At 32.0% G+C, this 24,047-nt stretch overlaps 3 protein-coding genes across 3 annotated transcripts; 1 reads left to right on the top strand and 2 right to left on the bottom strand.

Annotated features, from left to right (window-relative positions):
- Positions 1-1,702: 1,702 nt before the first annotated feature.
- Positions 1,703-7,966, top strand: LOC100784207 (cellulose synthase A catalytic subunit 8 [UDP-forming]). The gene is made up of 13 exons (XM_006578063.4): positions 1,703-1,979; positions 2,195-2,271; positions 2,377-2,428; positions 2,518-2,668; positions 3,357-3,629; positions 3,908-4,253; positions 4,406-4,543; positions 5,094-5,219; positions 5,303-5,515; positions 5,784-6,018; positions 6,115-6,314; positions 6,454-6,807; positions 7,149-7,966. Exons 1-13 carry the CDS (start codon positions 1,802-1,804, stop codon positions 7,734-7,736), a joined length of 2,931 nt encoding a protein of 976 aa, XP_006578126.1. The 5' UTR covers positions 1,703-1,801; the 3' UTR covers positions 7,737-7,966.
- Positions 7,967-9,835: 1,869 nt separating this feature from the next.
- LOC100776373 (uncharacterized) lies at positions 9,836-13,864 on the bottom strand. The gene is made up of 2 exons (XM_003523630.5): positions 12,452-13,864; positions 9,836-10,569 (listed from the first exon to the last, which is right to left on the bottom strand). The coding sequence occupies exons 1-2, from the start codon at positions 13,099-13,101 to the stop codon at positions 10,350-10,352; spliced, it is 870 nt and encodes a 289-aa protein (XP_003523678.1). The 5' UTR covers positions 13,102-13,864; the 3' UTR covers positions 9,836-10,349.
- A 4,403-nt stretch (positions 13,865-18,267) lies between these two features.
- Positions 18,268-22,674, bottom strand: LOC100779909 (GSK3 kinase BIN2-like protein). Its single transcript, NM_001356269.1, has 12 exons — positions 22,511-22,674; positions 21,427-21,519; positions 21,235-21,294; positions 20,880-21,152; positions 20,721-20,795; positions 20,554-20,610; positions 19,968-20,108; positions 19,782-19,832; positions 19,598-19,693; positions 19,409-19,492; positions 19,147-19,248; positions 18,268-18,848 (listed from the first exon to the last, which is right to left on the bottom strand). The coding sequence occupies exons 1-12, from the start codon at positions 22,523-22,525 to the stop codon at positions 18,753-18,755; spliced, it is 1,143 nt and encodes a 380-aa protein (NP_001343198.1). The 5' UTR covers positions 22,526-22,674; the 3' UTR covers positions 18,268-18,752.
- Between the last annotated feature and the right edge of the window lie 1,373 nt (positions 22,675-24,047).

Below are 24,047 nucleotides of genomic sequence, written 5' to 3'. Positions count from 1 at the left end.
TCTGTTAAAGTCAAATATTTTCCATGGAATGAGAGTTACTCGGTCGAGGATATTACTTTCATATAAAGATAAGAATAATGCATATAGATTATTAGATTTTAGTTGAAGGGTTAAAATTGAGGGACAAAAATGACTTTTTCAATTTTAGTTATTTATATATGGTGATGATTTAAATTTACACTTTCTACATTCTTAAATATGAATTGCTCTTATTTTATGTGTGTGTAATATATAGTATCAAATTAATGAGATGACTTTTTTCCAGGTTAAAATGAGAAAAATAAATAATAATAATTAAAAAGTATATTTTTGCACGTTATGGTAAGGTAATATTTGGATTTTGCTTTAGAATTTAAAATTTATGTATATCGACGGTATAAATTATTTTATATTTTGAATCTCTCGTAAATCATGTTAAGGACAACATTTAAGTTGTATAGTTGTTGTAAAAATATAAAATATCATCATACATGAATTTTTTTTATTAGTTGACGATATAAAAGTTCTTTATAATATTAAATAAAACATCATATATGAATTTTTTTAATTAGATGATAATATAAAAATTCTTTACAATATTAGTACGTATACATGTATTATTTTCTCTTTATTTTATCGCTAGAAATTTAATTCTTATTCTTTTCAATAAAAATATAAATTCCAAACAATTTCTCTCAATTTTTTCAAAATCAATCCTATCAAACTATACTCCAATACTAAAACAAACGGGCACTTAAACTAAAATAAAGAGACACTTAAACACTTTCATACTACTTACCTAATTACCGATTTATATTAGTCCCAGTAGAATAGCATCTGATTTTAGCTTTCATACCGAAAATACATATGTCAGAAAATTAATGCTGAAAGGAATTCTTACCAAGAAATTGAAAATATTACCTAGCTTAATCCGCATAGCTTAACAGCTAGATTACCGACATAAATTTGATCTCAATACTTTTCCTATGCAACTAATTCAACATCCACTCACTGGCTCTACGTAGCCTCTGGTTGAACGCAATTGAATAATTTATTCAAATTAACTCAATCGAGAGACTCAGTAGAATTTTTCACAACTTGTCAAACATTTTTTTCTTCTATACATCAGAATATATTGTATTCGTGTTTTCTTAACCAGCATTATGAAATCACCGATTAAATAATAAAAATAAAATATACTGTATTAAACAAAAATAAAACATATTTTTCAATATATTAAATATTTTTTTTGGATAAAGAACATATGAAATAATTTGTTATTATTTAATACTTTCCACATCTATTATCCTTGAAGCTGGATAAATCAAAACAGAAACCTTGTGTTGTGTCAATATTAGATCAGGTTGTAGTGATCCTTTTCCATCCAATTTTGTTCATTGAAAATGTTTGTAACATTATTTTTAATTGTATATATTCCTTTGGTTGCTGGTCAGTGGTCATGAACTTGTAGCTTAAGAATTGTTAGTTAAAGATGTACCTAGCTCAACCGAAAGCCTTCTTTATACTTCCCTCAATAAATTCAAATCTTTAATTTCTTGGTATTAAAAAAAAACACTAGACGTTGCTTCTCATATCTCTCACTGTCTGTCTCTGAATGTACCTTTATGTGTGAGCCAAACAATGAATGACACCAACCTTCTAACCTCTGAAAATGATCTCACTCTCACCACACTATTATTACCAAACAACGAGTTTATGTTCTTTCATATAAAAATCCTTCAGAGCACAGACTTGGAAGGCAAAGGGTCAGTCAGAGAGACATTTTGGTCCTTGAACATAATAATTTGGACCAAAATCAAAGATGATGGAATCCGGGGCTCACTTCTGCAACTCTTGTGGTGAACAAATTGGACTTGATGCCAATGGGGAGCTGTTTGTGGCTTGTCATGAGTGTTATTTTCCAATTTGCAAGGCTTGTTTTGAATATGAAATCAACGAGGGGCGTAAAGTCTGCTTGAGATGTGCCACTCCCTATTCTGGTAACCCTCTAATGTCTCTATTCCTCCTTTCACTTCATAACTCTATAGTGAGCATTATCTTGTCATACACATAACTCATTTGTCCACTCTGAATTATCTTGTCATTAGTGAAGATTTATGTATAGAATAAAAAAGTGACATGTATACTAGTTCATCACATGTTATTTTTGTGTGAAATAGCCTAAAATTTGTCTCCTTTTACATATTTCATATAGATAGAGTAAAGGATAATGATGGCACCAAGGTTTATGAAAATCAATCCACAACAGCTGCCCAGATCAATGTTTCTCAGGTAATTAATTTATTATTGGAGGTGAAAATAGTAATTAATTAGGCTTAATTTTTTATTGTCAAGTTGTTTACATTTGCACTTACAATCTAAGCTTGCATTATGTAGGATGTTGGCCTCCATGCTAGGCATGTCAGTACTGTGTCCACAGTGGATAGTGGTAAAGAAGAGAAAGACTTAGCTCACACCTTCTAGTACAATTTCTTTAGGACTGATCGTTGGTAATCATGATCTGTTTTTTTCTTGTAGAATTAAACGATGAATCTGGGAATCCAATCTGGAAAAATAGAGTGGAAAGCTGGAAGGAAAAGGATAAAAAGAAGAAGAAGAAGAAAAAGTCTGTACCTAAGGCTGAAAATGAGGCACCAATTCCACCAGAACAGCAGATGGAAGAAATACAGTAAGTTCAATGAGATATGTCACTCTTTTTATCAAGGGAACAATACAAAGTGTGTATTGAAATAACATTCTTTTGGAACGTTAAAATTATTTCAGACCTTAAATAGGGTAAATTTAAGAGCAGCTATAGAAGAAATTAAAATAGTCCCTTGTACATAGCTCAATGTGAGGATGGGGTAGAGCTATTATGTCTGATTCCATGTATCTTATCAAATAGCTCAATGTGACAAGATACATGGAATCAGATACAAAAGGCTAAGAAAAATTACATATAAGAACTAAAATCAAAATATGATTTGAATTCTTCAATTGATTAATTTCTCAATCCTGCGAGCATTCTTGTATTTTCTTTGGGGAGTGCTGGTATAGGCAGGATTCTGATGTAAACATTTAAGCGTCCTTAATTCCTAGTAAGGGATGAAGAATCAGACTGGTGTACGGAATAACCAACACTAGTTCTTGAAATTAGCTGATCCAGAAAAAAAAAACTAGTTCTTGAAATTAATTACCAATTTTTCATCAAATTATTAATGGTTGTAGCTGGAAGACTAGCAGTACTTTGATCATGAATATTTTCATGTGGCTATTAATTTTAGTGGCCTTGCTCAATCATTTTGAAATTTGTCGTAAAAATTCAATCCTATTTTTTTTCTGATGTACATGGCTTCATGCTAATATGTCTTTTGCAGGTCCTCAGAGGCTTCTGCTGCTGAACCACTTTCAATGGTTATTCCAATCTCAAAAACGAGACTCGCACCATACAGAACTGTGATAATCGTGCGGCTAATAATCTTGGGTCTTTTCTTCCATTATCGAGTTACAAATCCTGTTGACAGTGCTTTTGGTCTGTGGTTGACATCCATCATATGTGAGATCTGGTTTGCCTTTTCCTGGGTGTTAGATCAGTTCCCTAAATGGTCTCCTGTCAATAGGGAAGCTTTTGTTGACAGGCTTTCTGCAAGGTAAGTACACAAAGTTGTCATACATTTGGAAACCTTGTTCCTTGTACTTCAAGATTTGAAATGAAAAATCATATTGTAGTGGATTTAGGAATGTTTCAGTATTTCTTTCTTTCTCTATTTAGAATTTGTGAAATGTAATCTATAAAAATGAAATCAATGGATAATATATGGTAAAGTACCATCAAAGTTGAATGTGAGAACTGAGAACTGGTATTCCTTCTGTAGTACTAGTCTGTATTTTGGATGCTTGAATGCTCACTTCTGAATTGCCATGCCAGGTATGAAAGACCTGGTGAACCCTCTCAGCTTGCTGCTGTGGATTTCTTTGTCAGTACAGTCGATCCTCTGAAAGAACCACCATTGATCACGGCTAATACAGTGCTTTCTATTCTTGCTGTGGACTACCCTGTGGATAAAGTATCCTGTTATGTGTCAGATGATGGTGCCGCAATGCTGACATTTGAGTCCCTTGTGGAGACAGCTGACTTTGCAAGAATGTGGGTTCCATTTTGCAAAAAGTTTTCTATTGAACCACGCGCACCTGAGTTCTACTTCTCTCAGAAGATTGACTACCTGAAGGACAAAGTACAACCTTCTTTTGTGAAGGAACGTAGAGCAATGAAGGTAAGCATTTGTAGCTCCTTATATTCATGACTTCAGAGGCAGGACAACCTTGATGTTTAGAATATATCTGATATGTTATACTCACTACCTTGTTTTTTTCAAATTGAGTATCTTAGAGAAACCTCTTCATGATTATCTTTCATTTTTTTCAGAGGGAGTATGAAGAGTTTAAAGTGCGAGTTAATGCTTTGGTAGCAAAGGCTCAGAAAACACCAGATGAAGGATGGACTATGCAAGATGGAACCTCATGGCCAGGAAATAACTCCCGTGATCACCCTGGCATGATTCAGGTACATCCATTCATTTTGTGTGTAATCAAATCTCAATTCTGATATAGTCTGATACCTGATTTCTGCAAATTGGCTACCAAATTATTGAAAGGAGCAAATGTGGAAGTTTAAAAATGTCCAATATTTTAATTTTAATGAAAGCTATATAAAGCTAATCATCTACTTGTTGTGGAAGCAATTCAACACATATTCAGCTTACAATGTGTTTGTTTTTAATTATTGCATCAAGTTAAGCCTTCTTGTTTTTCTTGAATATCCACAACATTTGTTCTTACTTTTTCTCTTGTTAAAAATGAGTGCTCCATTTGAACATTCATATAAGCAGTTGATTGTTCTAGTAGTCATTTAATCGTTAAGAATATTTTACATTCTGAGCAAATAATATGAAGAACTTTTAAGTGTCTGTGTGGAAAGTTGGAACCTTGTCTGTTTTTTGTAAGATTGACTAGTTCTATCGATAAATTATTGGAACAAGTGCATGCCATACTTCTATTGCTTCGCCATTGCAAAAGCTGAATTTTTAGGCAAAGTTTCTGTTTGCCATTTCCAGGTTTTCCTTGGACACAGTGGTGCACATGACGTAGAGGGAAATGAACTTCCCAGGTTGGTGTATGTTTCCAGAGAGAAAAGGCCAGGTTACCAACACCACAAAAAGGCTGGTGCTGAAAATGCACTGGTATGGATAGATACTTCATATTAACATTCTATATAAGGTCATTAAGATTTTATAATGGTTGATGCTTGTTTGGATTTATACAGGTGAGGGTGTCTGCAGTTCTCACAAATGCTCCCTTCATTCTCAATCTTGACTGTGATCATTATGTGAACAATAGCAAGGCTGTACGAGAAGCAATGTGTTTTCTGATGGATCCAGTAGTTGGCAGAGATTTGTGTTATGTGCAGTTTCCCCAGAGATTTGATGGTATTGATCGTAGTGATCGATATGCCAATCGCAACACAGTTTTCTTTGATGTAAGTTTAAATAAAATGAAGAGTTTTAAAACTTGGCAGACATTGTAGCCTCAGTCTGGTAGAAATATTGGCCCATCAAACAAGTATTCACAACTTTATGTGTTTTCTTTTTGTGAATGATAAAAAGGTCCAATTAATTGGGAATTTATCTGCTTCTATGTCCCGAAATTTTTTCATTGTTAACAATATTAAAATGGTGGCATAACTTGATGAAGTAAAAATCATGGAAACAAAACTTACTGTAGTTTCCAACCTTGATCACTTTCAGGTTAACATGAAAGGACTGGATGGCATTCAAGGACCTATGTATGTGGGAACCGGATGTGTTTTCAATAGACAAGCACTTTATGGCTACAGTCCACCTTCTATGCCCAAATTACCAAAATCATCATCCTGCTGTTGCTGCCCCTCAAAGAAGCAAACCAAAGATGTCTCCGAGCTTTATAGAGATGCCAAGAGGGAAGAACTTGATGCTGCCATTTTTAATCTTAGGGAGATTGACAGTAAGCACAGTTAATTTTGTCAATCAGTTTTACTTAAACACATAGCAGACTCTTCAATGAGGAAAATACTTCTTGTTTCTTTTTTTCTTCTTGCAGACTATGATGAATATGAGAGGTCAATGCTGATTTCACAAATGAGCTTTGAGAAAACATTTGGTTTGTCCACTGTTTTCATTGAATCTACACTGATGGAGAATGGAGGACTTCCTGAATCTTCTGATCCCTCGATGCTGATCAAAGAGGCCATTCATGTTATTAGCTGTGGTTATGAAGAGAAGACTGCATGGGGAAAAGAGGTTAGGCTCAAATGCTGATGCTCTTTACCAGTGATTGTATTTTTGTTACTATACCTATACCAATTAAAATATCATTCTAGCTACATTTACTACCTTTCACTTTCTATTTTTTTAATCACATGTTTTCTTGTTTGTTCAGATTGGTTGGATCTATGGTTCAGTTACTGAGGATATCTTAACGGGGTTCAAGATGCAATGCCGTGGATGGAGGTCAGTTTACTGCATGCCCCTAAGGCCTGCATTCAAAGGATCAGCACCAATCAATCTTTCTGATCGATTGCACCAAGTTCTTCGTTGGGCCCTTGGATCAGTTGAAATTTTCTTTAGCAGACATTGCCCCCTCTGGTATGGTTTTGCAGGGGGTCGCCTCAAATGGCTGCAGAGACTGGCTTACATAAACACCATTGTCTACCCCTTTACATCCCTTCCTCTCGTTGCTTATTGTACTTTGCCTGCAATTTGCCTTCTCACAGGAAAATTCATCATACCAACGGTAATTTCCTCAGCTGTATTTTCATATAACAAAGATATTCGTTATTAATTCAAGAGTTTAATTTTTCCGTGTTGTCAGTTTAAAACCTTTTAATCTTCTATACTATCAACCAATCAGAAATCACAAGAAGATATGACTTTTAAAGTAGTTACTGTAAAGGTCAATAAACTTTTAGCATACGTGACAATCTGTAATTTACGAACAGTGTAAAATAAACCTCTTTAACTGTCATTATATAGACTATTTTCTTTCATGTGATAAATATAACTACGTGTGATGTGTAATTAAACAATCAATGAAAATAGTTTATGGCACTAATATAACGTGGTAATTTGATGCAGCTTTCGAACCTTGCTAGTGCTCTCTTTCTTGGACTTTTCCTGTCCATTATAGTAACTAGTGTGCTCGAGCTGCGGTGGAGTGGTGTGACCATTGAAGCTTTGTGGCGTAATGAGCAGTTCTGGGTGATTGGAGGAGTTTCAGCCCATCTATTTGCTGTGTTCCAAGGATTCCTGAAGATGTTGGCTGGTGTTGACACTAACTTCACTGTCACTGCTAAAGCTGCTGATGACACTGAGTTTGGTGAACTATATATAATCAAGTGGACCACACTCTTAATTCCTCCAACAACCCTTATCATTATTAATATAGTTGGTGTTGTTGCTGGATTTTCTGATGCACTCAATGGAGGATATGAATCATGGGGACCACTTTTTGGAAAGGTCTTCTTTGCCTTCTGGGTCATTTTCCATCTCTACCCATTCCTCAAGGGTCTCATGGGTCGCCAAAACCGCACTCCAACCATTGTTATTCTGTGGTCAGTGCTGTTGGCTTCTGTTTTCTCTCTGGTTTGGGTCAAGATTAACCCTTTTATCAGCAGACCTGACAGTGCAAGCATTTCCCAGACCTGCATTTCTATAGATTGCTAAGTCATTGCCTACATAAAAAGTTTTGATCATATGTTAAAAATATGGATGATGATGATTGATGGTGATTTGAGCCGCATTAGTTCTTTGTTGAAATGGGTAAACATTTTAAAAGTATGGTTGCAAACATGGTTGTTACTTGTTTTTTCCATGCATTGGACTAAATTTCATGTGTAAAGATCAAGCGTTGACTGATTATATCAATGTAAAGTAGTGATTTTTCTTTCCATTTAGAAATTGGAATGATATGCAGAAAATAAAGATTAGAATAATATGTTTTTACTCTCTTATAAGTTATAAATATGATTAATTTAACTTTAGTCATCCGAATGTTTTTTTTTATATGATCTTGATAAATTTTAAAGTTTTTAAAAACAGTCTCTTTTAAAAAAAATAGTCTTTTGGTTACTTGAGTGATAATGTAATTTCTGTATAAAAAAAATATAATAATGTGATTTTTATTTTACGAATAACAAGATAAAAGTTCCCGAAAACTCAAATTAAAATTTGTTAAAGATGATTAATTATATTTTTTAATGAAATTAATCATCAATAAAATTGATAAATATTCTACATCCATATTAGGAGAAACTCCACACTTAGAATCTTTTTCATTAATTTCCTAGTTTTAAATACTAGATTTAATCTTTTATTTTTGCTAGGATTTACCTAGTCTATTTAGGAGATATTCTCGAAGGGGGTATAAAAGAGGGACACATATCTACAGGCTTGCTGAAAGGAAGTGATTGGACCACCCATGTTCATCATATCTAGAGGGAGGCCAATGTTGCTGCTGACTATATGTGTAAATTGGGTTTTCAAGGGAGTTATCAGATTTCTTTGTATTATCTTTTTTATCCTTCTCTTCTTTCCCTCCTAGCTTTTGATGCTCGTGAGGATTGTTTTGCGCTTTCTGTGTTTCTTCCGTTCATTATAAATAAATAAGAGGGACACATATGGTAAGGAGAGCTTGTGCTCTATTATAAACTATAATTGACGACTAGTTCTTCCTTGTTTTGCTCTGCCATTTCTATGAAAATTATTTGCAACTAAATTCTTATTATAGTATAAGGATAATTGAAGTTTGATTCTTTGAAAGTGGTGAGATCTAATTATCTTTATTTTTTTTCCTCGTTATATTAATGTCTTCGATAAATCTATAACATGTGTAGATCTATAGAACCATTTTACTTGATTTTTTAATTAACTTAATGAGAAAATAATCCAATAATATGGAATTTCAAGTGATTCATGTTTTTAATTGAAAATTTCATGAATTTTTCTTCTTTTTTTGGAATTTTCAATGTTAGGAAAGATGAGCAAAAGAATGGGATATCATGTGAGCAGAATAGAAGGGACTTCTAGCGGAAAAGAATGAAAAAAACAGTAGACCCGATTCTGTAGTAGTGTTGTGCGACTTCCATTGAGTGGCACTATAGAAGCGTATAACATCCTAATTATTATTTTTATTTTTTTACAAATTGAGCCTAATGTCTTTTTGAGGTCCACAATGTCCAAATTTGTTATTTACTTGAAATAATTCATAATTGGGAGGATTCTTTGCTATCTATCTATATATTAAATCTACATTTTTTACAAAATTTTATCTCTTAAAATTCTTAATTAATTTTTAATTAATTTTTCAATGCCGTGACCAAGGGTTGAGCGTAGTCAATGGAAGAAGGGGATATCTTGTAAATGCAAAAATAGGTGTCAAATGATGGTAAATGGACATCTTGAAAAAGCCAACAATTGTCATTATATTAGAAATAAAACACTTCTATTTTGCATCTTGGCATTAGGAGTCGTCACACTGGATAGTGAAGAAGGGGAATAAATCTACATTACCTTAATCCTTATATTTTAAATGCAAAAAATGAATATTCAATGGTCGAAAACTAATTTATAGGCGTGAGATAAACTATATAAAGAAGTCCACCAATATAGACATGCGAGAAAGAATACTTGTGAACTTATCTTACAATTAACCTCGAAGGAAATGTGATAGTAGAAACAAGTTACGAAGGGGTATTTAAGGTTATTTACCTTTGAGTTTTGTTTGTAGAAAGAGGAATATGAATCAATTTAGCTAACCTGCGTTTGCTAAGCTCAGTTATATTAGAATGACAATATGAGAGAGATCAAAATAAATCCAAAAAATTGTCTAGCAATAAAAGAAAGTAAAATAAGTGAAAAATAGAAAGGAAAACAAAAAGAGGCTCTTTTTGTTTGTTTTGCATCAAATTCTTTACTTAATTTTTACAAATAAGATCTATTACCACCAAATGTAAGACATGCTCTCTCTCTCTGTATATATTTACCTCAGAACATCATACACACTCCAAAGAAGGCATCCAGGAAACAATTTGGCTATCTCACATGTCAAGCTGGTAATTTCTTCATATGGACATCTTAAGAATGTCAACTATATCTCACACCTTCAGGGAACACACCTTCAGAATGTTAACTTGGACATGTGGTTAATTTAGGCATTAATAACCCAGTAAAATGTGCTGATGCCACAGTATGTATGCCACAAACCAATCATTCATTCACCATGTTAGTGAGCTGAGTATGAAGAATTCGAGACAAGAATAATAGAGGTTGATTCAGCAGCTAGAACATATTTACACGAAAAAACCACGGCAGAACAAATGCTATTACCAGGCATGCCATCAAGAAGTTACAAAATGGCTGTCCTCTCCAGCATCTCACAACCCTGTGGGACGAGTTACCATCGATGTCAACAAACCTTCTTTCATTCCACTCATCCATAAATGCATTACTAGTAACACCTGAGACATTTTTTGCAGCCTCACCACATATTTCACATAACCTGTGGTTAAAAAAGGTAGCTAATGTCAATAAAAGGTAGCACAGGGCACTCATTTGCAAGGGACCATTTTTCACATTTGGCACTATACAATAGAACTATAACATAGAACAAAAGAATCACAGGATTATGCAATGAAAAGTTAATTTGAGGGAGTTAGAGAGAGCTACTACAGAACTTTTTTTTTTTACAGTAAGCTTTTACAGAACTTATTTGAATGTAAAAATAACTTACAATTTTCTAAAAGTTTTTTTTGGCTTATTTCAGTAAGTTTTACCGAGAAACTTGTCAAAATAAGTTCTTTCCAAACTTACGAGGCTTTCATGTGATATTGAATAAGTGCTCAATTAAGTTGTTGATCCAAACAAGTCCTTTATATACAAGAATTAGAATTGGCATGATCAGTTATACTAGATTGTAACACAATGGTTTTCACTTGACATGGAACCAATTTCCGTATTTGGTCTCTAGCAATAGAGCTGACTTGGACAAAAAAGAAACTGTTGGATACTATTTGGATAATGCTGATCTGAAATGGTTGGTAATTAAGGAAAGCAATCAGGATAAGAGATTTGATCTATGGATATCAATAAGAATTAATGCGATCTGATTTGTGCAATTAATAATAAGATTTGATTTAATTAGAATTTATGATATTTCTTTCTTTCCGTTTTTTAGTTATAGCATTTACAGGAATAATTATTTCCCTGATTTCTAGGCCTATAATACTGTACAGAACTAATATCCTATTCCTATTTATAGCTCCTGATTGTATCAGTTTCATATCAATGAAATATATTCACTTTTTCAAAAGAAACCTTAGAATAATCCAGTGAAAAACTATTGTTCTAGGAAAAGGGGGGGTTGATGAATATGTCCCTATTATATCTAATAAAAATTCATTTTGTGGTGATAAGACTATACACTTACTTTTCCTAATCCATGCCCCATACATCATCAGAACATAGAAACATCATATCCAAAAGAATCTTCACCAAGACACTTTTTCAAACATCTGAACAAGAGCAGCTTTTCAAATATTAAGGACAACGAACAAGAATATGACAATCAAATACCAATAATTTACTAGTTGCCAAACTGGGACTTAATTACTTGATGGCATCTTATGGATATTAGTTAGCCTCAACTCACAAACACTAGAAGCAATTTGCAAATTGTGTTCATGTCTAGTCCACAATCTTACATCCTAAGGAGGAAACTCCACTGGATGCATTTGTCCAATTCACCACTCATAGAACCCATACCGATATGCAAGGTATGGCTATCAGGCTATGTATGGGTGCAGTAATGATGATAGTGGTTCTCCAACAAGAGACGTACCAATCCAAAGCAAATAGCAGTGAGCTACACAACCCAGTTCACCAATGGTAATGATAAGCAAATTCAATGCCAAGAGCTCGACCTCAAATTAAGGAACCTTATGAAGGCAAAATCAAGCATAAACCCAGTCATGAACTGGAAAGGGTTTGAAGGAATACTAATAATGGTATTGGAAAGTCCTACTTCTAAAATTCTGTTCTAGTCTAAAAGCACATTTACAAGGATGCCACACACCTCAAGATTTTAAGACAAGTCATGAAAACAAAAAGATAAAATCTAACCAATATTGTTGTTGAAATTACAAATGTTCCATATTATCAAGGCAACTGCAACATGCACAAACACAGAGCAACAGGAGGGCAAGAGAAATATTTGCTATCAGAAATTGTGCCAAACTGGATAATTAATCACTACATATTTAGGAATTCAAAATAAGTAGACAACATCAGGAACATGATCAATGTTAAAAGCTTCAATGCAAAACCTCAAAATAACACTAATGTTATTGTCGATAATCAAACTGATATTTGGCAAGAACAGATACCTGTTCCCCTTAAGCTTGAACCACGCCTCAGCACAATGACCGTGTGCAATGCCTAGCTCGTCTTTACACGCACAACCAAGCTGAATCAAATCTTCGCTTGTAGCACTCTCAACAGTGCCAACAGTTGTTGCATTCAATGACTGCCCAGAAGTCAGATGGCAAATCCTACAAATCCTTTCACCTTCAGAACTCTCATAAAACTCTTTGCGGCTGCTGCACTTTATATCAATCACACATGAATTTTTATCAGTTTCAGACACCCCTTTTGGTGTTTTCATGGACACCAAGCTTAACCCTGATTCATCAACTATTGCTTCCAATTTCCTATTATCTTCATTGGCATACTCGGTCTGAACAGACTCAATTACAACCACAGTTTCAATCACTTCCTGATTAGCCAAATGCCTTGAATTATAACTAGTTCCCTGATCAACCCCAGGTAAATTATCACTAATATTTTCTTGATCACGCTTGTCTTGACCCTTAACTTCCTCCTTTGGCTCCTTATCAGATCCCAAATCCTCACCCACCTCTCCTGAAGTACCAGCTTCTCCACTTATATTATCTCTTGCAATTGCAACCCCTTCAGCCGAATGGCTCAAATTCCCATCATGAACCGGATCCAATACCTCACTTCTATGTTGATCCATCAACAAATTGTTCACTCCCAAGATACTCCTAACAATGCCACAGTACAAACCCCACCTAAAATATCTTCCTTTTTTTAATTACAGAGGATGAAAAATGTGATAAAATGAAAGGAGTAAAATACAAATCTTCCAACAACCAACTTCCTTATTGGAGACATAATCTCTTCAGATATTCTTAAAAATAATCAAACTTTAAAAAAAATGGAAACCTGGGATGTCACCTATGAGATGGATGACCTCACTCACCAAGGAAACAAGCCGCAAAGAGATGGGGTTTACCTCAAAATATTAAATTCCACTGACCAGTTCAAACCTGATATGTTTCAATCTAACCCTCGCCAAAACCTAGGTGATTAGTGGGGAAATAGGAGCATGATTAGGTGAGGAAAGGATCTGAGAATAAACAATAAAGACTAGGAGATTGAGTGCAATTGAATCATCCATGAATTGGGTCAGTGATCAAAGGAAAGGAAAATAAAAGGGTTACTTTGTCTTTATTGAACAATTTTAACAGAAACCCTCGAACTAGAATAGATACCGGTGACGCAAAAGATGAGTATTTATTTACTATTAATTTAATTGCAGAATTTTTTCATTCAAGGGTATCTTGTCATTCAAGGTTATCTGGGAAAACAGTTTGTAATGAGCAACACAAGTGGGTATGTGATGTGTTTATGATTTTTGGTGCATAGTGAGTGTCTACTTTATATGATAGTGCCGTAACCAGAGCCTCCAACTCAAGGCTGTGCTGAAGTATGAGAATTTTCATGGACCTTAAAAAATTATAGTAGTAACTAACTAGAAATACAAACACAATTTTGGACTTATTCAGGGTTTTACATAATGCTGACTGCTACTGACCACTGATATGTCAGCACTAGAGAAATATTATCCATTAATTTGTTCCCTTTATTTATGTTTGATGTTAATTTGTTGTTTTTTGTGTGTTTCTTGTTAATTATTTTTTTCCCCTTATCTTTATGTCTTGTGTGTGTGTTTGTTGTTAATTTGTTTTTTCAATCTTATCAGTTTGGAGAATTATGAAAAGAACTTGTACTATTTGAATTTTACGTATTGAAAAGGAAATTTTCACTTTCGTGAATTCCAAATGATTACGATTACAATAGAGTAATTGTAGCTATGCGTGTCACTTTGTTGATGGTTTGTCATAGGTGCAAGATGAGTTTATTGTTCTTTGCTGAATTCTTCAACGAGATAGAAGATTCAAAACAAAACATTTGCCTTTAGAACACTTGGGATTTTATTTTGTGAGGATTTTATTTTTATACATTAAATTAATGGCTAATGTTTGATGAGTTATGATATTTTTTAACAAGTTATGATTCTCACTGATAAATTTTTTGCAAATTTATTTTGACCATGAAATTATTTGGCAAGTATTGAATTTATGATATTTAAATTAGTTGTAACTATTTTTCTACTACATAACTATTAAAGTAACACTGCACAATAATATATATATATATATATATATATATATATATATATATATATATATATATATATATTAGAATATTCATTTTGAACAATATCATTTTTAGTTTCCATTCTTCAACAAAAGTGTTTTTTATGAGCTTTTGTTCAATGAAAATGTTTTTAGTGATTTTTTTAAAACTTTTTTTTTTCTTTCAAACCATAATTTTCAATATTTTTAGTTTTAACTTAAATTTCTCTCAAAGAAAATTTGTAATTTTAGTATTTTAAAAGTAATCAATAATAATTAAAAATAACATTATATCATAATATAATTTATTTATAACAAATTTTAATCATAATAAAATTTATATATTTAGAATTTTTTTATTATTCATTTTAATTATATTAAATAAACATTTATTTTACGTAATCTCGTTAAAAAATTATTAATTGATACTTTTAATCTTAACAAAAAATACATGAGTTATCTTTAAAATATTATTTGCAAAAATTCATTTAGAATTATAATTTAATAAAAAAATTAACTTCTTAAAATATTTTATGTATTTAAAATTTATATTTATTTTTCATATTCAAATAAATTATACTACATTTACGTCTATCATCATCGAACATGGTTAAACATGGTTAACTGATTTGAGATTGTTTTAATTTGATGAATGATTTTAAGTTTAAATTTTAAATATGTAACCATATTAAATATTTAAAGAAATTAAGAGAAATTTTATTATCTATAGTAATTCTATTATATTTGAATAAGATTGTCTTTATGCCTATTATTAAAAAAAAACTCACTGAAGAATGTTGCTTTCTGATCAAGACACGAAAGAATAATTAGACTCTATTCCATTTCCATATTAGACACCATACCTACAAAAGAATAAGCCGTAAATTACCTGAATATTATTCATTGTCTTCGACGTTTGACAAGGTACGTATGTCATATGGATATTCAACTTCAAGAGCTTGGCTTCAAGGCTCAAGGACCCAAAAGTTTAGTTTGAATCCATTTCAGTCTCATTTAAAATTAAAAAACTTATGCATGTTGATCGACCAATGACTTCCCTATAAAATTCAAGAGCAAAGGGTGATGTGTATATACACGTTTCCAGCTATCAGTGAGGTCTAAAACAATTGGCATAAGATGTGAAACAAATAGCGGGGCAGAGCCAAAACAATTGCATGTGATTGTTGTTTGACTCTAATGCCTACAGCCACAAACAAACCCCTTTGCATTGCAGGATATCCATTGTGCACTGTGCATTAATAAAAAAATTTACATCTTCTCCCAAATGAATTTTGATTTCTTTCTTTATAAAATTATGGAACCCGAACCTCGCTTATGAGACATAATTTATAGAAGCACTACCACAAAAAAATCTGCATAACGGACAATAACTTTATACTAAATTAATCACAATTCACACATCATCACTAGTATGTATTTTAAATAATTATTATAAAAATTATAAAACTTATTTATATCATAGTTGAATGATAATGATAATGTAAAACTTTTTTATACGGTTAGTGTATTACCTATTTTTTTCAAAAACATAATAATATTTATATTATAAATTGAAGTCTTCATTTATGAATGTGATCATATGTTTTACTTTTTTATTCTTTATATTAAATTACTTCACCATTATTTAACACTTTATATATATATATATATATATATATATATATATATATATATATTTCCATTTTAAAAATATATTTTACGTTAAAATTTTATTTTCCCCTTAAATCTTATGTTTATTTTTAACTTTTATATTATTTTTCTCTTTCATCCTTATCTTTTAAAATCTACTTTTTCCCTTTTAAATCAAACTATTTATATTTTCTAATTATTTATTTAAAAACTATAAATATTTTCTTAAAAATTATTTATATTTTTAATAATTATTTAAATTAAAAATAGTTGTGCACTAGATACTTTCTAGTATAAAAGGTTAGTTTTTGGCTTGTCATTCTTAATATAGTTTTTCATTGAGAAAAATAACATATCACTATAGATATTAAGAATTTAATTTGTATAATGTGCCGATAAAGATGTATATTAAAAAATATGAAATTTTGTGAGTTTCATTTTTTATTTAATAATTTTACTTATAATTTTTTAATTTTTAATCATCTTAATTAATGATAACAAGTATATTAAAAAAAACATGTAAGATAATGTCTTAGCCGAGGCTCCTCGCAAAAAGAATCTATAAGCTGCTGCTCTAAACATCGAGGTGAAGAAATCAACTACGGCATCATGATGAATTAAGAGAAAGAGTACAAGTTACCAAATTTGACCACACTACTCCTGACAGAGATAATGCCTGTGACACCACCAAAAGCAAGGTTTGAAGTTTGAACAACATTATGGCGTTCAAATCCACACTATATTTACTTTGAATATTAAATTAAAATTGTAGAATATCTCAACGCATCATAAACTCAGTCGCATAACCTATAATCATCATACTAAAAAAAAAAAACTTTATATTTGTATATACAGTACATCTTAATAAAATCTATAGATATTTCATATATTACGCTAATAATGTAATAACCCCAAAAAAATATTATTTCTAACATTTTTTTTATTTTTCTCTATCTCTTTTCTATATCATAAATTTTATAATATTTATATTTTTTCTCTCTCACTCTCTAATATCAAATAACATATTGAATGTTCATCTAACATTTTTCTCATGGTTACTCCCAACTAAAAAAATAAGAGGATTCATTCTCTCTCGAGTGAAAAGCAAAAAAAGAAAAACTTCACATGGTCAAATGTGATTATCTTATCATTTACTTTTAAACTCTCCACTTTAAAATAAAAAATGTAAATTTATATTAATAGTAAAATTTATTAAAAGTTATGACCCCATGCAGTAATAGAGTCATTACAAAAGATTCATTCTCTTGACTGAAAGATATTCTAGGGCATTGTGCCTTACACTACCCTGCACTGCAGTAACATTACATGTGAATCCCTTTCCCTACTGTCACTTTTATGACGGCAATTGCATGATATTTTAGTCATCAAAACCAATTATATAAATTAAATGATGAAACAGCAAAACTAAAAATCCATTCAAATCTAGACACATTAGAAGCTAATATAGGAAAAAATGCAGTCAATGAAGAACCTGCTTGAATGATTTTCTTTTTTAATATAGATTGCAGTGAGCATTTTAAGATTAATAATTATTACAGGTCATTCGCCACTTGAAAATGACAGTGCATGCATGAACAAATACAGAAAAAATCGCTAGTTCCTGGCATACCGAGCAATGGAATCAATAATGCATGCCATTGATTTGAAGACTCAGCTTTCTTCTAATTTCCACTGTAAGAGGCATGTATCTATCTACTCAGTTACATTATTTTACGTCCAGACCAGGCTGCTACACTATAGAATTGAATTTTTTTCCTTTTGTTTATACTTAGAAAATTCATGTGCAAAGTCGTACTTCTGCAACCTCTGTTTGCGAGTAGTTTAATTTAACTTTAATGAAAAATAATTGAATAAAATCATATGGATTTACATAGTTGCATTGAAAGAGAAAAAGTTCAAGCATCGTCTCTCAACATTTTTTTCAAAATCGTATATAATGTCTACATAAGAAATTACGAGCACTGTAAGTACTTAGTACCAAAAAGTGCTGGAACTTGAGAATTCAAATTCAAGAAATGAAAACTGAAATGTGGAAACAATAGAAAACGGCATTGAAGAAAAACAGATAGATAGCACATTACATTTCACAAGGAAAGGAACTGCTGAGCATTGTGCAACATTGTAAATGAGGCACATATTAACATGAGGAAACAAAACCCAACCAACAACCCCCACCATCAAAAAAACTCTTCTCGACCCTCCCCTCCTTCCAGCCAAGGCTTTAGTTTTCCCCATTACAGAAGCATTCTGAGTTCTGATCTGACCATTTCAAGTCAAATATACTTACTATATGACATTGTAGACGTTTACAATAAACAAGGCTATATTTACCTGGGGAAATAAGGATCCACCAGTTGGCAAAAGAGAATCAAAAGGTAATACATATACTGACGGATCAACTGCAGCCATCCAGCATCACAGAACATGGTATTTAGACAAAAATAATGGTGCCACTTTTGTTTAACTTATCAGCTAGTATACATTATGCCCCCCCCCCCCCCCCCCAAGCTTATCATCACGATCCTCCCAGATGCATAAATTGTAGCCCCATTTGCCGCTTCACATGGTCAGGTATCAACTTATTAACAAGCTCGGGAGATGCTCCAGATAACTGTAAACAGGGAGAGTTACAATATAGTTGTCATCAGTCATGTTTAGCTTTAATGTTTATGAGGAACAGTTTTGTGTACCCGAATAGACTAACACAGAAAGACAGTAAAAACACTTAAAAAGTACACATGGGTTCAGAATGAGCAGCACTTGTATGAACCTTTTTATGGCTTCTTGATTTTTTTCAACTTTTTGAAAAATAGTATCAATTTTATTCCTAGAGTTAAGTTTGTGTTAGTACAAATAATTTACTGCCAGAGCACAAGTAAGGCCAAGAAAGAGTTTTATTAAGGACTTACTTCCTGTTTGAAGTTAAATAGAGGGGGAAATGGGCGACCATTTGGCAGGCGAGCGTTGGGTTCACGAAGTTCATCAAAGAAAGGATGTGCACATGCTTCAAGCTGCATAAAAAAATAAACTAGTCTAAAATTTCTGTGCTAGTTTTTCTAAAGAGCAACATTCATTGGTTAATCAAATTCAGGAGAAATACAGGCTGATATACATAATGCAATACTAAATTAGTTTGAATACAGAAAGCAGGGTAAAGCCAACCACACTTACTGCAGTGCACCGGAGACTTGGGGAGTATTGCAACAGCCGGGATGCAAGATCAATAGCTTCCGGAGGCATCTTTTTGTGGAATATCTACACACAATTTTGATGTGTTAGAATGCCCAGGAATATTTTCATGTTAATCACATTTTGATCATCTGAAAAACCCACTGTCTGAAAGGAGATAAAATTATAGACCTTGTGCCATGGGTGTGCTTTTATCTGAGGAAACCTAAAGTCATTGTAATTGGGATTCATACAGCGTACTTCCTCTCGAGTGGGCGTGCCAAGCACCTGCAATACAAAATTTTACAAAGGTGATTTATAATGACAAGGATGGCATGACTAAGGAACATACAATACATATCAACACCAATTGTACCTTTATAATATGTACAAGCTGGTCTACTGCATTTTCGCCAGGGAATAATGGCTGCAAAAGTTCAATTTGTTTTAGATAACACATGGGTGCCAGATAATCAACAGAACATTTACATCATTTTGTGGAAAATTTATATAATAGAATTGTAGTAACAATAATTAATGAAAACACATCAATGACACAAACCTGGCCCAAAAGAAGTTCAGCAAGGACACAGCCAGCTGACCAAATATCAATTGAACTTGTATACTCTGTGGCCCCAAATATGAGTTCTGGTGCTCGATAGAACCGTGAACATATGTATGATATATTAGCTTCACCTTTGACCTGATGAGACAAAATTGAAGGTTAGTAAATGATCCTGGATATTGTAAGATGGGTAGTAGTCTCACACTCTCACTAAAACATAAGTTGAAAGAATACAGAACATGACCAAAATCTCAAAAAAAAATGAAGTTTCCACAAAAAAGGCCAAGAAAAAAAATCAAAATATTTAATTTAATACGGTATAAAAGAAATTTAAGGGAAAAAAAAAAGCTCCATAGCTTGCTGTTGAGCAGACCAAGAAAAGACATTAACATAAGAAACTACAATCAAAACAATATAAAAATTAAACCCACTTCATCCAAAGTCTAAACGAAAACTTTATGGCAATTCATAGGTTATTGGTTGACATTTTGAGTTATTACTTTGTCCATACAAAAGATAATGGTGCTGGAAAAGTTGGACAAAAAATTAAGTACATCAAAGCAAAATAAGGAGGTCAACATACTAGAACTTTTGCACTTCCAAAGTCACATAGCTTCACTTGGTGTGTAAGAGGATCCACCTGGAATATACACAGAATGACATCACAGCCAGAAATAATTACTAGTTTTAAGAATGAATTGAATTTGAATACACACACTCACAACAACAACAACAATAACATAAACAAACCAGTATATTTTGAGGCTTCAAATCTCTGTGGCAAACTTTGGGAACAGTGTGGATATAAGCCAACCCCCTGAAAATCTACACGCAAGCCATAGACTTTTATCAGGCACTGAGCAAATAAATCAGAAATATCTATGAATCACCAAACAGTATGAGGCATACCTGGTACATATAAAGTTTAACGTAGATGATAGGCATTCTTTGATTAGCATTGCTGTAGTGCTTTAAGACTCTATACATGGACTCTGGAACATACTCCATCACCAAATTAAGAAAAAGTTCATCAGTACTTGTAGTGGAAAAGAAACAATGCTTCAAAGAGATCACATTTGGATGATCCATCACACGCATTAACTGTAGTTCACGATTCTTGTATCTTCTGTCTTGCAAAACCTTTTTAATTGCCACTGCCTCCCCAGTTTCCAAGCATTTTGCCTAAGAAAAAGTTATCAGCATTTTGGCAGAATAGGTGGAGACAGCAAGAGTAAATGAATCTAGTATTAAGCCATTAACATACCTGGAAAACAATTCCAAATGATCCAGTTCCTACAACCCGTTCTGCCATGTAACTAATAGTCTACAAAAATCATTGTACAACACATTAAACTTGCAATCCAGGATAAATGTCATAAGGCTTTTTTAACAACCAAGCAAATAATTTTAAATAAGAGTAATATTATCAGCATAATGGAATTTACAAAGATGATACCTGTTTGGGTTCCCCATTTTTGCCTCCAATAGTTGTAGATATGATGTGTCCAGTTAGGGAATCATTCCCATTGATGACAGAGGTAGACATCTCCTGTTTAAACAAGGGTTGATATTAGAATTTAACATTTCACAAAATAAGTAGTAATTTAAAATGGTTAGGTTTCACTAGGAAGATAAAAGTTGGAAGAATACATTTAACCATTTGGCATGCATATAAAAAACACTAACTAAAGAGTACAATGATCAATACAAAATTAAAGCATCACATTTCAACAGCACATCAAATAACTCAAAAAATGAAGTTTCCTAAAAGATATAAACATGGGGAAGAAATCAGGTTAGCAACTTAAGGATGATATCACGGAAATCCAGTAGTGGAAATAAGTTGCTAAAAAAAGGGAAGACAGGGAAACAAGAAAAATAGCAGCACTATGTCGAAAGTAAGAACTAAATGAACACGACGAGCTGCATGCTAAAATAAATTAAAACAAAGCAACAGCTAGCAGCAGAGTACAAAAAACTGGATAAAAATATCTTAATCAGAATCAGAAACCAAAAACAAAATAAAAATAAAACAAATCTGATGAATAACTGGCAAACGATCACAAGTTCATGACAAACAAAAAAACCAAATCGACGACATTTGAAATTCCAACATCAACATAAGATCATAACAAGCGTCATCAGATTACGATAAGTGTCGGCAACATACAAATCTTCAACCCAGTTCAGAACCTCTCCAGAAAAAAAAAATAACGATAAAACCTCACAGAAACCCATAGATCAATACGAAAATAAACCAAATGGGTCATCTGGTGTAAGCTAAAAGACCAGATTTTCAGCAAGAAAACCGAATTTCTCCAAAATAACAAACCCAAATCTCCCCTTTGTTAACTGAGCAAAAAATAAAGTAGAGAACCAAAAATTACACATCTCAGACAACTCTAGCTTCACCCTCCTAACATCAACAACAAAAACCACAAAGACATTTTTAACTCTCCAATATGTGGGTCACTCATCTTTCTCACCAACCAAAACAACAAGGTCAGGAAAAAAAATGAACTTTTTTTCCCGGAAAGTACCTTATCCTCAGCCATGGCGGAGGGGAGAGAGAGAGAGAGAGAAGGAATCTAAGAAGAAGAAGAAGAGAATGGTGAGAGAGAGAAGGGAGAGAAGAAAATTTTAATGGAGGACCCAGCAAGAGAAAGACAAGTCCATGTGATTCCAGCTCTCCTTTCTTTCATCTGTCTTCTTTTTTTCTTTTCTTTTCTATTTAATTTTTTTTTGGACTTTTCCCAATTTCCTTGATTAGCTTTGCACATTAGGAAGACCTCGCTGTTAATCATAGTCATTAGGTGTGCTTAACTCAAATCACAAATGAAATTAAATAAACAAATAAATAAAAATAGTCAAATTTATCTGGAAAGTGTGAAGCACTCATAAATTCATCCAAAAAAAGATTGAAAAAGTGAAATTTAATTAATGAATAGGTAAAAAGTATAACAAAATAATTCTACATTTAATGATAAAATAGTTTCTAAATTTAAGGATTTAATGTTAAATTGATTCTAAAAATTATGACTTATTGTAAAATTGGTTTTTGAATATTAAATTTAATAATAAAATACATAAATTTAATTATAAGATTAATTTATCATATTTTTTATATATTGAGAGGCTTAATTTATATTTTTATTTTTAAAAATTAATTTGAAACCACATTATTTTTTAGACAAATTTAACTACTTATTCATAATCAACAACAATAATGATACTCTTTTTTTTTTAGGAAAAAGAAAAAGAATAATGATACTACTTGATTGAGTTTCATGTTTTTTTTTTGTTGCTTTTATCATTTTAACGTCGCCGAATTCATCTCAAAATGAGTTATGAGCCAGAATGATTTTGGCATATATGATATCATTGGGTCCAATTTCTAACATCAGCCAGAACAATTTCTTTAACATTTGTAAATTGTAAATTTTTTTACAGTGAGATGTTCTTGGGTCAGCTTATGCATCAATGAAAATTAAACCTTTTCCAATTAATTGTTAATTGAAAAATGGCAAGTTAATGAGTTATCTCACTGTAAAAACGTCTCTACATGTCTTTCTTAAAAAATGTGAATATTTGATGGATGGGTTTAAATGTGTGTTAATAAAATTAATTTTGAATGATAATGATTTTGTAAAATTAATTTTGAATGATATTGATTTTATAAAATTGATTTTAAAGTGACATGATTTATATTTAGATTTTTATTATAAAATCAAGTTAATAGCAAAATATAATATAAAATTGTAAATTTAACACAAAAATTACTTAAAATTATTTAATTCATGATTAATTATTGATCTATAATCAATTCTAAATTTTTTATCAAAATAAATCAAACATATAAAAATATATCCAAAATTAATTTTAAACTTAATAAATTTCTCAACAGGAAGCCAAACACGAATCACATGACTCATTAAAAATCTTTGGTCTCATCCAAGTCAAATTTAGACTGATTAATAATAAACCAGATTAAATTTTTCTAAAATAAACTATTGAATAAAAAGTTAGACTTTGAAATATTCAAAAAAATGTTTGGCAAAATAAATTATTTAATTAATG

Source organism: Glycine max, chromosome 4, assembly GCF_000004515.6.
Source record: "Glycine max cultivar Williams 82 chromosome 4, Glycine_max_v4.0, whole genome shotgun sequence".
In the NCBI taxonomy this organism is placed as follows: Eukaryota; Viridiplantae; Streptophyta; class Magnoliopsida; order Fabales; family Fabaceae; genus Glycine; species Glycine max.
The sequence above is the reverse complement of the archived record's forward strand: the minus strand, read 5'-3'. Positions and strand labels throughout refer to the sequence as shown.